At 39.7% G+C, this 17,999-nt stretch overlaps 1 protein-coding gene across 4 annotated transcripts in view; it reads right to left on the bottom strand.

Moving 5' to 3' along the window:
- Window positions 1-1,874: 1,874 nt before the first annotated feature.
- The window catches only part of LOC127586356 (serine/threonine-protein phosphatase 2A 55 kDa regulatory subunit B gamma isoform), a 232,718-nt gene continuing 216,593 nt past the window's right edge, over window positions 1,875-17,999 (bottom strand). For all 4 annotated transcript variants that reach the window (XM_052044252.1, XM_052044280.1, XM_052044260.1 and 1 more), the window contains one exon: window positions 1,875-2,913. In XM_052044252.1, coding sequence (XP_051900212.1) covers window positions 2,622-2,913 — 292 coding nt within the window. In that variant the 3' untranslated portion in view covers window positions 1,875-2,621. The remainder of the gene's footprint in view (window positions 2,914-17,999) is intronic.

Below are 17,999 nucleotides of genomic sequence, written 5' to 3'. Positions count from 1 at the left end.
AATTTGGGGTTGCCATTCAGAAAGGTATGGTATGGTAATGGAGCAGACAACATTCATCAATATACATCAACATAGCTAAAGCAAGGCACATGGCACAGTTCATTCAATTGAGAGATATTATTGTTCACAGTTTAGACTATTCAATAGCACTGGGTGAAGCTCTGATGAAATTATGGATATAAGACATTACAATTTCATACTGTAATACCTTGTGTAAATTGTCAAATGGTATCAGTCAAAAAGATCTGATTTTCGATATTCTAATGAGCTTCTGAAAAATAATTACAGCACTACCTAGGGCCAGCATAAAGAAAGATTCTCTTCTCTAAGAAACATGTGCCCAAAAAGAATACCCAAAACAGTTAAGTATACATTTAGGCAAAATTAAAGGATACAGTGGCTGACATTAGATTTTATTTGAAAACCTGAACCTCTCTCTCATTGACAAACATTTTTACCAATTTTATATTATAAGAAAAAGCATTGCCTGGGTATAGATAAGCAACAGGTTCAAGAGGTGCCATTTTTCCAAGCAAATTTCAAAGTTAGTCACCCAAATAGCTTAAAGTTAAAGCTCCTATATAGGAAGTTTCTGTGATACTCAATACAATTTCCTCAAAATGTTTTTGTTCCGTTCTTTCCCCCAGAAGTCAGTGTTAGTGTCTAACCTACAAAGAGACTGCTCAGTGAAGCTGGGAGTCAAGAGGAGAACGAAAGCACTCTGAATTTTTAGACATCCATTGCATTTTGATAACATTAATCAATTTACTAAAACTGCATTGTGCTTCATGATTCAGAGCCAATTTTCTCAATGAACATCTCCAAACCCAATGATATTTCAGTATCTTTAATAAAGAATAAGAATAAAAACAAAGTATTTGTGCCTTCTGTATCACAACACCCTTTAATCCCCATTCCCATCCATCACTTCTCTCCCACTCTAACACTGTCCACTCTTTAGCATGTAATTTTGGATTATTGGGAAATTCAGTAAAATATAAAACACAGGTCTTGTGGTTTTTTTTCCCAATGCTGAACTATGGACATGAGAATTAAATAGTCTTCAAACTGTAATGACTGTTCCATTATTTTATCCTATTGCCCTGTTAACCTTAACACAAAAGCAAGTATTGTCAGCAAGAAGGGTTCAAAAGAGGCACTGTCTTCTGATATTTTATTTCAAGCAGCTACAAAATGAAGGAGTAACATTACCTTCCCTGTTGTCCTCAGCCTCATTACAAAGAGCAATGGTTATGTTAGGGATAGTCCAAATAATGTAGTTGATTTCTGAAGTCTGTATAAATGCCTAACATCTTTGAAGGCCATCTCAAATTTTATGACAGGTCACAGATAATTCAACTTAAGTTTTTTTAAACAAAAATGTAGCTTAGCCTCAACTTATGCAATGATTCATTCTATGGTTCTGTTTGGTTCAGAGATTCCAAACTATATTTTGGGCTGTTTGAAGAATTGATGCAAGGTTATTTTTTTTCAAAATTCTGAAGATATTCTTAGGAAGAAAAAATTCAAGGCTATGCAATTTTATTTCAAATTGCAGTGCTGGATTACGGATGATTTTCACATTTTGTGACACTGACAGAAGGTTTCAGGTCAGATGCAAAATTATTTAAGTTCAATGAAAAATTCACAGAGCATTCAATAACACTGCAACTTCAAAACAATACTCCTTATACTGTCAGATTTTAACTAAATGCCTTTGAATCAGACTGCCAAGTTACTATCACTTATACCAAATCTGACAGCTTTAAATTTTTTGGTTATTTTCAGGACAGAGTGCAAATAAGCAAACCTACTTTGCTTCCAACAATCAACAATCTGAAATGTTCAACTATTCAAGCACATTGGCAAGAGAATATTATCAGAATCCATTTATTAATAGGAAAACAAAACACTGCAGATGCTGGAAGTTTGAAATAACAATAGAATGCTGGAAATATTCAGCAAGTAAAGCAGCATGTGAAGATTGAAATAGAAATGTTCTGCTGGCAGGCAATCAACCTGAAATGTTGTTTATATTTCTCTCTACAGATGCTGACTAACCTGCTATGCATTTCCAACATTGTTTCAAATTGTCTAACAACCAAACTATTTCTTTTTAAAAAAAACTTGTGGTAGATTTGGCTAACAATCTGTTAAATTTGCATGTGGACAGAATGACACAACAAAGACAGTAGCTTTTTGCCTTTCAGGTGCCTGCTGAAGCTATTTACTAATGCATGGCCAACTGAATCCACCGTAAAGACTGAAAAATGCATCAGAAATTAATTGGTTGTCAGATCCTGTGTCTTCATCTGAGTCTGCAGACTTTGGGTGAAAAGATTTCAACAACCAGTAAATTTTCTAAGATGCCTGAACCATAGAAACCTGATTGACTGGAGAAGAGGTGTAACTGTGTAGATGGTAGCCACACTTGCCCCTCTGAAGTGCTCAGCTCACCCCCAGTGACAGACAAAAATCAATTCTTACTGACAAGTGATACACACTAATGAGAAACCACATTCCACAATTCCACTAAGATGAATTCAACCTTGCGAAGATCATTGCCAGAAAGGTCAGAAAAAAAAAGGCCGGTTTATAATTACACCAAGGTATTTATAAACCTAGTGCATCTCCGAGTTCACTTTATCCTGAAATATGTAGAGATTGTTTGTCGCTGCCACTGCTATTATGTTCTCTGTTGGGTGCCAGGCCATATGCAGGATCTTCTTGTTAAAGTCTAAACTGTCAACACTAATTTCATCTTTTCTCCTCTTGCCTCCCGTGCAGACTTTCCGTGGTTTAAGCACAGCTCGTGGTTTACTGTTCTCCCTGGAAGCTTCCAGCGTGACATCTCGTTTTGTGTTGCGGTCAAACATCCTGAAGAAGTTATTGTAGGCACCAGTCATAATAACACTGTGAAGAAACAGATGTTGGAGCTTTATTCAAGTGTATTGAGTTAATTAATCAGCACGATCAGATAAAAAGGTCAGGATACAGTTTGAATTATATCAGTGAATGTGTTTCAAGGTGTATTTTAAAACAAATGGACTGTCAAACAACATTTCCTTCAATGTGTACATTTCCTTTGTGAACACACCTATTTCCTCACACAGGTACCAACCACTGTGCTCAAAAACTGCAAAAAAAACTCTGCATTATGGTGTCTTTGAGAGTCGAGTACCCCCCCAACAAGATTTGCTTAACTTTGATTGGGTGCTAAATGTCACTGAAACTGTTCAACCCAATTTCTAAGACAGAGCAGTATTTGTTCCAGTTTGAGAGGGGATACAGTCACCAAGCTTCACAGGTCAGATGCTACACTTTTAAGGTGTATTGCAAGTGGTATCCAGACTCTGGCTGCAAGTTGGTTTCCAGTCATGCTTCTATTTTGTTTCTATCACCATAAAATGTTATTCTTCGCCATATTGTCCTTTGAGGTTCAAGTTACTGAACTAAAAACATGCATCAATCCTAACAAAAAGTCCAGATCTAAGAGATCCATCACTATTTTTAAACCCAGTTTGACACTGCACTACAGCCATCTACAACAGAGCAAATAAACTCTTCCATCCAGCTGCAAACCATTAGAGTCTAAAGTCAAGTTTGAACCCCAGATTAATGCATATAATTAGAGAGGGTTGTATAAAAAAGACAATTTTATCCTGAATGTCAGATTATGCAAGTGGCCACTGAGTCATGATCAGGAGGTAGAACCTTTACCCGATTTACATCTCCAAATTGTACAAGAGTTCAGTATAACTCTCTGAGATCCACCGTCTCAGCACAGAATAAGTGGTAAGCTGCCCATACACATGACATAAGCCAGCAATTACATTGTCATGCCAATTGGTACAATATTTTTGAATCATCTCATTTGAAGTTTAAGCTCATGTGCCAATGAAATTTAAGCCTTGGCTATTGAACCTAACAGCTATCACATTGACCGAGCACAACCACAGCAACAATAAGCAGTAAGATTTATACTAGATGGCCACTTAAATATTGTATTGGAACTTTAACTTATGCTTTTAGGAATGATATGGTTCCAGACAATACAGGCAGTCCAATAAACCACTTTGCTTATTTAAAAAGAATGCATCTGGAAACACTTCTGAGATCCTGCATTTGGAAAACAATTCCTATGTTTTTTTTTTAAAATAACTACTTTCATTTTTGCTTCAAAATGGTCACCTTAAGACTACTTACTGCACAGTACATGCAGTCCCACATCCCAGAGATAACTTCCCAGGGAATGAATGTGCCAGCCTTGGCCTGTTCACATCAGCTATCTTCAAAGGAACACAAGTTCTAGGATTTAGTGAGTTGATTTCTTAAAGGTGTAATTACTGGAACACATGCATCTAGCATCAAATAAATTGTCAGCAACAGATTTTACCATCTTCTATGTAGAGCCTAATGTTACATCTCTTTTGGTGATCAAATCAAAAGGAAACTTTAATCTTATTCAGACATTCAAAATCCTTAAAACTTTGCTTTTGTGATGAGAAAGCCGATGGAAAGATTAAACCAATTTTGCTTTCCATGTTAAAATTGCTTTCTTTTAATTAATTTGTAGGTTGAAGTTGCTGACAAGCTCACCGTTTATTGAACAGACCAAACTGCCCTTGAACCCAGTTTTCAGAGGGAACCCAGCTGATTGCTGAGAGTCTGGGGTAACAGAAATCCCAAACCAAGTATCCGTGGGCCCTTAGATAGCACACTTGATCACCGAGTAAGAGTCAGGAACACCAGCCACAATTCATCTTTGTTGACACACAGTTGACTTCATGAAAACCAAACGTTCTGAGCCATTGCCCAACAATATCACTTGAACAGCCACAAAGTGATCTCCACTAAACCTGGACAATAGCTTGTTGACACTCCTAAATGGACTTTAGAACACAGCAGTACAGCACAGTAGGGGCCCTTCGGCCCACAATGTTGTGCCGAACTATGTGAACACCTCCTCCATGATCTATCTAATCCTTCCCTCCTACACAGCCCATATCATTCCATTTTTCTTACTTCCATGTGTCTATCTAAGAGCCTTTTGAAGGTCTCTATTGCGTCAGCCTCTGCAACCACCCCCGGCAGTGCGTTCCAGGCACCCACCATTCTCTGTGGGAAGAACCTACCTCTGACATCTCCCCTGAACATTCCTCCTCTGACCTTAAACTGATGTCCTCTAGTATTGGCTCTTGCCACCCTGGGGAAAAGGTGCTGGTTGTCCACTCTATCATGCCCTTCATAATCTTATACACCTCTAACAAGTCACCTCTCATCCTGCATCGCTCCAAGGAGTAAAGCCCGAGCTCGCTCAACCTTTCCTCATAAGACATGTTCTCTAATCCAGGCAGCATCCTGGTAAATCTCCTCTACACCCTCTCTAAAGCTTCCACATCCTTCCTATAATGAGGCAACCAGAACTGAACACAATATTCCAAGTGTGGTCTGACCAGAGTTTTATAAAGCTGAAACATTACCTCACGGCTCTTGAACTCAATACGCCGACTAATGAAGGCCAGCACACCATACACCACCTTACCCACCCCATCAACTTGCGCGGCAACTTTGAGGGATACATGGACGTGACCCCAAGATCCCTCTGTTCCTCCACACTACTCAGAATCCTGCCATTAACCTTGTACTCCGCCTTCATGTTCTTTCTTCCAAAGTGTATCACTTCACTTTTCTGGATTGAACTCCATCTGCCACTGATCCAATTCTGCATCCTATCTAGATCCTATTGTAATCTACAACAACTTTCTACACTATCCATAACCCCTCTAACCTTCGTGTCATCTGCAATCTTACTAATCCATCCCTCCAGTTCCTCATCCACGTCATTTATAAAATTTACAAGGAGTATGGGGTCCCAGAACAGATCCCTGCAGAACACCACTAGTTGTCGTCCTCCAGGCAAAATACATTCTATCTACTACCACCCTCCACCTTCCGTGGCAAGCCAATTCTGAATCCACGCACCCAAGTCTCCATAGATCCCACACCTCATGACTTTCTGGATGAGCCTACCATGGGGAACCTTGTCAAACACTTTACTAAAGTCCATATACATCACATCCACCGTTCTACCTTCATCTATTTGTTTTGTCACCTCCTTGAAAAACTCAATTAGGCTCGTGAGGCACAACTTGCCCCTCACAAAGCTGTACTGACTATTCCTAATAATACAATACTTCTCCAAATGCTCGTAAATCCTGTCCCTAAGAATCCTCTCTAATAGCTTGCCCACCACTGATGCAAGACTCACTTGTCTATAATTCCCAAGATTATCCCTAATACTATCTTGAACAAGGGAACAACATTTGGCATCCTCCAATACTCTGGTACCACTCCTGTAGCCAGGGAGGATGCAAATATCATCATCAACACCCCAGCAATCTCTTTCCTCACCTCCTGTGGTAACCTGGGGTATATCCCATCCGGTCCCAGGGACTTATCTATCCTAATGTCTTTCAGAAGCTCTAACACTACCTCTTTCTTAACCTCAAGATGCTCCAGCAGATTAGCCTGTTCTATGCTGACCTCCCATTCATCAAAGTCCCTGTCCCTAGTGAACACTGAAGCAAAGGATTCATGAAGGACCTCTCCTACCTCCTCCGCCTCCAGGCACACATTTCCCCCTTTATCCCTGAGCGGTCCCACCTTCACTCTAGTCATCCTCCTGTTCCTCATGTAGAATGCCTTGGGGTTTTCCTTAATTCTACTCGCCAATGCATTTCATGTCCCCTTCTGGCTCTCCCAAGTCTCTTCTTAAGCTCCTTCCTGGCTACCCTATCATTCTCAAGAGCCCTGCCTGATTTTTGCTTCCTAAAGCTCAAGTATGCTTCCTTCTTCCTTTTGACTAAATATTTCACCTCTTTTGTCAACCATGGCTCCTTTACCCTACCATTCTTTCCCTGTCTCAGTGGGACAAACCTATCCAGAACCCATGCAAGTGTTCCCTAAACAGCCTCCACATTTCTTCTGTGCACTTTCCTGAGAACATCTGTTCCCAATTTACACTCCCAAGATCCTGCTTAATACCTTCGTAATTAGCCCTCCCCCAATTAAAAACTTTCCCATATTGCCTGCTCCTATCCCTGTCCATAGCTATGGGAAAGGTCAGGGAGTTGTGGTCACTTCATCTGCAAGTCATCTTCCTCCCAGCACAGGACCTCAAACTTGCACTCTTTTTAGACTGTTTCAATATTTAATCAATGTACATTATCGACCAATCTGGAATATCTGAAAAGAATATAGATAAGCCAGCATTGCAAAAAAATGCTCACTTTTACTGCCCATAATAGCTGGCATGTTTGAGGTGGTTTATCCAGTACATGTTATTGATGCCTACGGAAATGGCAAATAGCTTGAACCATTTGCCTGATAAAAGACATCTCCCAGGAGATGCAAGGACAGTGCATGTGACAGGAATGGCTCCAAACAGAGACCCTGTGGTGATCACTGATTACAGGTTGACTGTGTTCCAAAAAAGTTGTGGGGAAAACAAAAGTATCGTACAAGACAGTAACAATGTCAAGGAATTATGGCAAGTACAATAAGTCCAAATTCACAGACTGTTTCACCAAAAGATAATTATCCTGTTAACATAGAACTTACTTCATTCACTCCTAAGACCTCATTTGCTTTCATCTTAATAAAACAGCAAAATCAAATCTGCATTTTATCTGCACAAACAGATTATTAAGCACGTTCATCTCCTCCCATTTATCTTAACTCTGCTGTTAGTTTTTAGCTACATCTCCATGTCTGCTTTATAGAGTCACAGTTCCCATCTTGTTATGCTAATAAATTTATCTATTTCTCTATGACACTACATTTTGGCTGTTAATAATTAACATTAGAATCTTAGGTCATTCTTAATATTGTGGGAATTAATGCAATTCTCATGAATATTAACCATGGGATAAGCCAATTTAGGAAAAAAGTTGTAAACATTTTGCAAAAGCGGAAGAAAAGCTATTGAAACTTTGGCATTACCAATACATAATTCTAAATTCAAATGTTTTTAATCAAAAATATTCCATTAGTATAAATCACCTTGTTCAGGACAATAAACTGCAACATTAAGGAAGTGAACAGTAAGATACAGATGAAATTGACCCGTCTCCTTCAATAAACATCTCCAAATTACCTTGACTGTGACCTAACACTATAAACAATACTCTGGTATGGGACAACTAATTTCTATGAATTACAAATTAATAATGTCTTACAAATACAAGAATCCTTAAGCAGAACAAAAATATCACCTTTTCCATAAGACAACAACAGAATGCATCACAAGATGCAGCTCCCTCACAGGAGGCCCTAGTCAATTTACCAACTGGTTGGAAACAAAATAGGGTGATTAAAAAGATATTTAAAAGGGTATTTACTAAGATTTCTCTTTCCATCTTTCATTATTCAGTCAGGAGTCAAGAAATTCTGGAAGACTGAGATCAGATTACCAAACTGAAATTATAACTGAACTTTCCCCATATTAATATTAATCCACCCACACCTTCGAAAAATTCCCACTGCTATAATTTACAGCATTTGCTTGAAAACCAATATACTCTAACATGGCAAGAATCAACTGTCTTTTCATGTATGTGATAGAATCTCACTGAACTGAATCCTTGTACGACGGGTGAAATTTGTTAGCTTATTACTGCAAGCAGAAATTTCCCCGATGATTCAAAATTATTTTTTTTTAAAAAGCGTCAAATATTTCTCTACAGATTTAAAAAATATATCAAGTCTTTATTTAATTCTGAAGAGATTAATAATCATATTTCAGACAAAATATGAAGATACAAAAATAGATGTTTTTATTAAGCTCATTGGCATTCTACAAGAATGTTTCGATCAGTGTCGGCATAGGTTAAGGGATTTAAAAGCGCTCTGTACATCTCTGCATAGTCTGGTTTGATGATCTGCACTCAGAGGTGACAGTCGTGGTTTCCTGGACCACAGAAGGTCAACACTTACTACTGACTACAAAGACTTCATGGTGTGGATTTATACTTTTCTGACATGCTGCAGTTTGGTACCTTCTAAAGAGGAGCTGTGACTTCTAAGAACAGTGAAGTTATCATTACTAGCCAGCTAATTTGATTAAAACAGTCTCACAATAAGTACATTAATTTGCAATGATTTAAGATTTTATAGAAAATATTTGAACATGCACATGGATAATAGAAGTTGAAACAAGTTAATTTTCATAATTAAAAAGAATTTTCAAATATTCTGAGAGAATAACAACACTTAAATAAAATTAGTTTTAAGATGCAGGGCATGGTAAACAGAATCTGTTTTTATTAGCAATTTAGAATCACCACATCGCCAACAATAAAACAGTCTTTTTTTTCACCTATTTCAATTGTTACTTGAGTAGGTCATGGCGCTCCATAAAACTAGAGAGTGAGAATTGAATGCAAAATGAATCCAATTTCACTGAAAAAGTACATTACTTTGCTAAAAACAGTGGTTAAATAGCCATTTTCATCAACTGTTGAGTCTAGAGTCCACTTTTACTGGGGCTGGACTAAAAAGGAACTGTACCGTGTCTAAAGTCTGAATCCATTCTTTGCACCTCAAATGAACTGCCACATATTCTCTTGGCAAGTGGCAAGTTTTATGCATCAACTACTTTACAAACAGGAAGATGTCAAAGGATCCCTAAGGCTTGGGTCTGATGCACGCAAGTTCTGGTCACCACATGATTGCACTGGAGAAAGTGCACAGGAGATTTCAGGTGGCTCTGCCAGGATTGGAAAATTGTAGCTGTGATGAAAGGTTAGGTAAGCCAAGACTATTTCCTTTGGAACAGGGGAAGCTGAGGAGTAACTTAGTTAAGGGGTACAAGATTATGAAGGCTCAAGATCGAGTAAATGGGAAAGGCCATTTTCCCATTAGTAGAGGTGTCCAAACCAAGAGGCATAAATTTAAAGTAATTAGTGGAATTAGAGAATGCTAGGGTTCTGGAATTCGTTGCCTGAAAGGGTGGTAGAGGCAAACACCATCACCACATTTATGAAGTGCTTGAATATGTACTTGAAGATCTGTGTGGTCAAGGGGCCTAGTAATGGAATGTGGGATGAGACTGAATAGCTTTTTTTCTGCATCATAGATTTTCAATGATTCTATTTCAGAGGCATCAAAGGTGTACTCAAATGGGTGCCAAAGCCTTGTGACCCCATGTGTCTTTCTATTGACACTACAATCTCTTGGAGGGCTATTACAGAGCAGGACACCAGCAGGCGTGATCCTGGTGTTGACTCTTTCTTAAACTGCTTTGCAAAATGTCCAGAGGATTAAAATAATTCATGATTACTGGTCTTCTGAAATGCATATTAAGCTGGAGCCAGTTGTAAAATGGTCATGCGTTGGGCTAGGCTGAACCTACACTAAACCTGCTCGCCTAAATCCAAAAACTTTGTAGTAGGACTTGAGAGATGGGGAGCAGAGAAATTCTTTGCAATGAAGAATGGATGGTGCAAGAGCAGAATTTAAGAGGGGGCCGAGGTTGTCTCGCAACAGGCACTACATAGATGTACAAACGTAACGGAATCTACATAAAGATAAAACATCTACTAAGAAGTAGCCGTACCATCTTTGATAACCTTCCTGGATTTCATGAAAGGCCAATGCTTGTGATCAAGCTGTTAAAGGAATACTTGCCCATCTGTGGACTCTTGTCTGAAATTGGTAGCACATTGGTTCAGTATAGTTTTCTGCAATTATCTCTAAATGTAACAATAACCTATTTTTCCATAGTTCTAATTTGCTGATAAATATGCTGCAGTGAGGGGTTTCATGTTCTGGCAGTGCAATAACCCAAGCTTAAAGCTCGTATCAATGCTCAGATAACAAATGTATTCTATGTGTGTAAAATATAAATCACTAAAGATCTGTATTCAGTTTGTTGATTACACCCAAGGGTACATGAATCAAATTCTAATCACAACTGCTGTGGACTTTTTAAATAAGAAGCCATTGCTACATAGCTCTTACTCAAGGTCATCCTCAATTATTCTAATATTTCAGCAGCACCCTCCATTTTTCAGTCACACTTTCCATTTCTCTCCTCTGGCTCTCCTGGTCAATGACATCTTGCTAACTTGCTGCCAAGTCCTCTGCCATATTTGAGTCGACAGCATAGCTTTGATGAATAAATTGGCCTCTGCTACAGAAGCATTTTCCCCATCTCGCGTCATTTATTAACGGTGTACGCGCAGACATGACTGATGATTTAATATCATCAGCAAATGGAAGATTAAATTAAACTCAACTTTATTGGGTAAATATATTACTTTTTGTTTTGTAAAAGACTTCCAGAAATGTTTTCTGAAGCTGTCAGTGATTAGGTCTGAGAGTCAGCAAAAATAAATTACCACATATGCAGAATTTAAAAACATCTTTCCAGTCATCTTTGTTACCCAGGGAGTGGTCAGTTACAGATGGAGTTACACGATGTTGTATCAGTGTAAGAAAACAAGGTTGTGACTTATTTCTTCCTTCACTTTCTTTGTTTCATTTAACAGTGCAAAGTTTCAACCTCACACAAAAACTGAATTGGTGTCATGTCCCAATGCTAATTTGTACCGTGGCTATAAATTCATATCGTCGCTCTACACCAAAGCATGAAGACCTGATTTAACAAGGTACCCATTCTCTTTCGTCTCTGATTAAATCCCTGAATTTGCAGGCTCAAGCCAGATACTGTACATACTTCAATCGAGCTTTGATCTGTTGCAAAAAAAACATTTCATCGCAATTCAAAACAACTGCAACATTCAAGATCAACATACAAATGCTTTTCCAGAGATATTGAAACCCAAGAGACTAGCAACTCCCTGCCTTAAAATGGAATTATTATATATTGTAACATGCTTGCATTGAGGAATTACCAAATTGAGACAACATTATAAATGGGTTAGTTCATTCTATCTATACATGTGGCACCCATTTTTCATAACCCCACTGCTGTCCTCATATGTGAACAGGAAGGGACAAGTAATAAACAATAGATTTGTACTTCACAACCCATCATCACCCCCTTCTCCTCTCATATCAGCTTGCATGATCCTATGTTATTGTCCACACCCCCACAATATCATTTCTATACTCACAATACCAAAGTTAAATACTGCACATCTGGAAATAGAAATACCATACATGAATAATGTGTTCTGATGAAAAGTCAGTGACTGGAAACATACTTATTGTTTGCTGTAATTCCATAGAGAACTGACGGCAGGGTCTTCTTCACAGATCGGCTCATCTCTAACTTCTGCATTTGCACATTGCTACAAGTTTGTAGCCTCACATAGGAGCATCTGAACTCCAGCTCCACTGCTGGAATCAGCAACAAGACCAAGACAATACATACCCGAGGTGAGGGCCTCTATGCACTTCACCTCTGGTCTCTCAGCCATACTACATCCAGTTCAGACAGACCCCTTACATTTGAATGGGGCTGCTGACCTTGACTGATAGGGTTTTTTTTATCCATTTGAACTTTTTGTTTAAATTTCTAGCACTTACAGGTGTTCACTTTATAAATTTCAAATATTTAAATGCTTTCAAATTATTTTTAAATATCTGACCATCAGACTGCAAATGATTGCAATGCCACCAGAAATGGAGCCCTCAGTGCAGTGTTCGATATGTGGCTGATGGTTTGGCCAGTCACAAGGGGAGCTGTCTCTCACATTCACCTCGAGATCACATCTTCTCTAGCCTTACTTCACAGTTAAAATTAGTCCAGAATGGAAGGTTAGGACCTGGGACTTCTTCATTCAGGTCAGTTACCATGTCGCAGTTAGCTAAATGGTGCCCCTGTCACTGGGTTTGGCGCATCTTCTAGTAGAGGCTGTAGGATTTCAGAGGGATGCATAGGTTTTTTAAGCTTTTTTTTTAATCAAAGGGATGGCCCAAAACTAAGGATTTTACACTGAGCCACAAGTGTTGTCTCAGGCTGACGCAGATAGATTGCAACTCCAGAGCCCTATAAGACACCACATGGTGTTTCAGTCCATATGCTGCCCACCATAACAATCACCTGTTTTCACCTCATTTGTACCATCTGCCTCCAACCTTCCATTTTAAAGGAAGGTCCCCAATCCCTCATGCGCCTTTGAAACTTATAACTGTCATATGATCTGTCAGCCTATGCTCAGGCAGGCCTGAGGGGCCGAGTGGCCTACTCCTGCTCTAATTTTCTTTTGTTTTATGTTCAATGGATCAGATCCAAGCTCTGCACTTCTGCCGTATCCAAAATGGTGACAGACAGTGACGATCATTACCATCTTCAATGACTAGACTCCATCACTTGTATGCAGACACCCTTAAACCACATGCAACTACCTTCATCCAGAAGTGCTAAGTGAATGATCCTTCTTGGACTCCTTTCGTCCCCACCATCATAGAAGTTAGCCTTCAACTGATTTAATTCACTCCACGTGATATCACAAAACAGCCATACAATGGATAGCATAAAGACTATGGGACTAGCAATGTCCCATCTTTAGTGCACAAAAGGTGTACTCCAGAACTAGCTGTTCCTCTAGCCAACAATCCTGAATTTACCTGACAACAGAAAGTTGCAAGTCAATCTCCTAAAGAGCAGATCTCATTTATTTAGACCAACTCCTGCACATTAGCCTATTCTCAATTACCAGGATAAGGGAAGGGATCATTAAACAGCACATGGCATCAGGGTGGGTTAACGGACAAAGAAGCTCTAAGAGCTACAGTCATAGTTAACACACAGCAATTTGGCTATGTTGATGCAAGGCCAATAAGCTCATCCCAAGGATCTTCTCAGCAGTTCATTGGGGCAACGTCCTTGGCCCATTCAATATAGAGGCTTGATCTGTATCCTTCCCTCATTCATTAGATCAGATCTAATTGTTTTAATTGACAGAGTCCTACAGCACAGTGACAGGCCCTTTGGCACACCAAGTCTGCATGAACAGTTCCCTTATACGATGAGATGGACTCTGACCTCATGATCCACCTTGTGACCTTTCACCTTATTGCACCACACTTTCTCTGTAGCTGTGACACTTTACTCTGTACTGTTATGGTTGTTACCTGTACTACCTCAACGCACTCTGTACTAACCCAATGTAACTGCACTGTGTAATGAATTGACCTGTACGATCAGCTTGCAAGACAAGTTTTTCACTGTCCCTCGGTACAAGTGACAATAATAAACCAATACCATCAAGCCCCCAGCTACAATAATCCTCACCTTCCCATCAGTGTTTCCCAGACTCCACTACTCACTTACACACAAGGGACAATTAATAGTGCCAGTTAATTTACCAACCCACTCATCTTCATGATGTGGAAGAAAACCGGAACACCTGCAGGAAACCTCTGTGGAGACAGGGAGAACATTCAACCTCCACACACAGACAGCAGTGAAGATCAGAATTGAACCCAGACTGCTGGAGCTGTGAGGCAGCTGATCAACTAGCTGCACACACTCTGCTACCCAATGCTCAGGTCCCATTCCCACTCCTGAAATAATGAAGCTCTCTATGTCTACATGAAGCAAGACCTGGGCAGCAGGCTCCGATTCCCTGAACCTTTTCAATATCCTCCTGGCAAAGGTCAAGGTGGTGATGAAATACTCCATCTGCCTGGGTAAGTACAGCTCCACCATTCAAACAGTTTGAACCCTTCAAAAACAATGCAGCACATTTGCTTAGCACACCAACTTTCACCTTGGTTTCATTTCATGGTCTCAGAAATGGTCGGATCCCCACTCCTCCCACCCTCAAAAATAAGTGCATCTTTAGCATCTTGAATGATAGTTGGACATGGAACAGGGAGAGCAGAAGGTTTCCTGACAATGTACTGAGGTCTCAGCAGAAGAGATCAATAAAAGTCCTGCATTGCACAGAGGACTCTCAGGAAGTAATGGGAAGAAGCAGCAAATGAAGGTCAATGCCAGGTATGTTGCTCCAGCAGGAGGAAAAGGTTCGATGACCAGACATGAATGTTAGCAAATTTGTCTTTGAATCACTATCCTCATCCACCGCCCAATTCACTACAACCTCGAAACCTACATTGAGCTATTAGAGCTCAGTAATAATAAATAATAATAATAATAATAAAATGTTTTACCTAACCACTCTGCCCAAGACAGCAAGAAATTGCAGAGAATTGTGGACGCAGCTCAGTCCATCACAAAAACCAGCCTCCCCTCCATTTACTCTGTCTACACTTCCCTCAGGAAAGCAGTCATCAAAGACCCCTCCCACCCCGGACATTCTCGCTTCTCCCCCTTTCCATTGGGTAGAAGATACAAAAGCATGAAAACACGCACTACCAGGCTCAAAGACAGATTCTATCATGCTGTTATAAGACTCTTGAATGGACCTCTTGTACAAAAAAGATGAACTCAACCTCACTATCTACCTCGTCATGACCCTTGCACCTTATTGTCTACCTGCACTGCATTCTCTCTAACTGTAACGCTATATTCTGTTATTGCATTTCCCTTATACAGCCTCAAAGTATTTATGTTTTGAAATGATCCATATGGATGGCGTGCAAAACAAATTTTTTCCCCACTATATCTTGGTTCATGTGACAATAATAAAGCAATTACCCATAGAAACTTGCTTTGACACAAATGAAAAAAAATCACAACACAGTCACACTGGCAGCTTTTCAACCCTCACTGAGGCACTTCTCAGTTTTAGGCCGGAGATGGTGACACATAAGGAGTCTGCATAACATGTTTAAAATTCAGCAGCTTGAGATGCAGGTGCCACGGTGTCCAATTTCTCCCCACCTCGTTTCTGGAGGAACGAACTCCCATGATTCGTTTCTCCAGTTGATCTTCCCCAACCCAGACTGTATATAATGTGTAAGCCAATGTGCAAGCACTGTTGGGTGCTTCAAAATGTGATTGCTGGCTGTGAAGACTGCAGACCAACTTACACACCATGTGGTGTCACAGGAAATCAATGCAAAAGAAACATCAGCCAACAGGGTTCCAAGATGTTACAGTCCCAGAGGCATTTCACTTGATTAACATATTGTGGCAACCTATCTGCTTGTGGCATTTGAGTGATTTCACTGCTGTTGAGCATCCAGTCACAGCAGCTTAACAATTAGATTTACTTGCTTCAGTCCTTGTGGATGAGTAGAGTTGTCTACACCAGACAAAATCCTGGCACGAAATTGAGTTGCAAATACCTGGAGCATTGCCTCACATCAAAAATAACAAGCATAGTTAAAAGCAGTGATCACTGTGTCAGCCAACAGACCATGATCTAGGACATGCAACTTTGCTGAGGGCAGTCAGCTTTGTGTCAGTCAGTCTGGCTCCTTGGGATGGTGAAATGTTGGATAATATAAAATAGTATGATACAAATGGAATTGTCCAGCCATTAGCTTTATATCCCCAAATAAAGCAAATGTTAATGGAAGTCTTTGAGAAAATGTTCTTTCTAAAGCTGGCAGTATTACCCACATTGCAAATGTTATCCGAAAATGAGTTCTGAATTTTATATTCTTGAACATAATGTGCATCTGTGTGTTGTGGATTTAGTTGTTTCTTACTGTGCTGTAATAGCCTCACTAATGAATAATTTAGCAATAGCTGTAACTGAAGTAATTATTTAACAACTTGGAGATTTAGAAGACAATTAATTTAACAGTACACCAGTTTTTCATTCCGGTGTTGCAAATTGAATTATCACAGGTTTGGCAATAAATTCAATCCCTATTAGTCGAGCAAGGGATCCGAAGTAACTTGTGTATTGCAGTATTCATCTTATATTTTTTTATATAGCTTCTGTGAAGAGAAAACAAACCAATTTAGATATTCCCTGTATGTTTACTTTCTAAATGGTGAGAAGACAGAATTAGTGGAGGTCCTGCAAGACTTGTCTCCAAGTACACATCAGTAAAATTGTTATGAGCAGATGCATAGAATAATCAAGAATGCTGAAATAACAGAAAATGCTGTAATTGGGGAGAGCGAATGAGTTAACATTTCAGTCAATGACATTTCATTACAGATTTTAAGATGCAGGAAAAAAGGGGAAAGATTGGGTGTGGGAGAAAATAAAAAGGGATGGTCTGTTGCAGGGTAGTTTGAAGGTACAAGTGGCAAATGGGATGATTGTGCCAGATGAAAGACTGGTAATGGGATAAACAGAAGATCATCTAATCATTTGATCAAATGCTGGATGACCGAGGAGGGGACAGGCAGGGAATAAAGTTAAGCTGCTGCCATCTGAAGACACACTAACTTGCAGTATTGAGAGTAGTTTGAGGTACCCCACCGAGGGCAGTACAGATTTACCGGAACAATATTGGGACTCTACAGTTTAAATTATGAGGAGGGATAACAGAAACCAGCATTCTATTCCTGGGAATTTACTATCATTATTGGGTGTTTGAATTTTCAAGACATTATTTGGAACTGGTAGAGAAGATAGAAAGTCTATTTGCAAGAGTGTAGGACCAGGGGCCAGGACAAGAAACATCAAGTCTGACAATCAGATGTTTGCAAGTCTTCTGCAAACATCAACCAATGCAACGTCAACTGTTAATTTTAAATCTGACAGCTTTTGTTAAACAGAAGTATTAAGGAATACAGTGAAATGCTGGACAAGCTGATCAGCCATAATCTTATTGAGGAGCAAAAGGACTCGAGACAAATGGCTTCATCCATTTAGTCTCTTAAGCCTCTTGGATGCCAGCCGTTTTAATTTCCCTCTCCATTTCCACACTGACATGTCTGCCCTCTGCCTCCTCCACTGCCAGGGTGAGGCTAAATGCAAACTAGGGGAACAGCACCTCATATTCCACCTGGGTAGTCTACATACCAACAGTATGAACATTGAATTCTCCAATTTCAGGTAAACCGCTCCCCTCTCTGTCCCTTTACTCTCCCCTCCTGATCTTGCCAATTCTTCCTACACTCACCCCAGTCACTTTCCACTCCTCCACCCACTCAT

Source organism: Pristis pectinata, chromosome 2 (assembly GCF_009764475.1).
Source record: "Pristis pectinata isolate sPriPec2 chromosome 2, sPriPec2.1.pri, whole genome shotgun sequence".
Lineage (NCBI taxonomy): Eukaryota > Metazoa > Chordata > Chondrichthyes > Rhinopristiformes > Pristidae > Pristis > Pristis pectinata.
The sequence above is the reverse complement of the archived record's forward strand: the minus strand, read 5'-3'. Positions and strand labels throughout refer to the sequence as shown.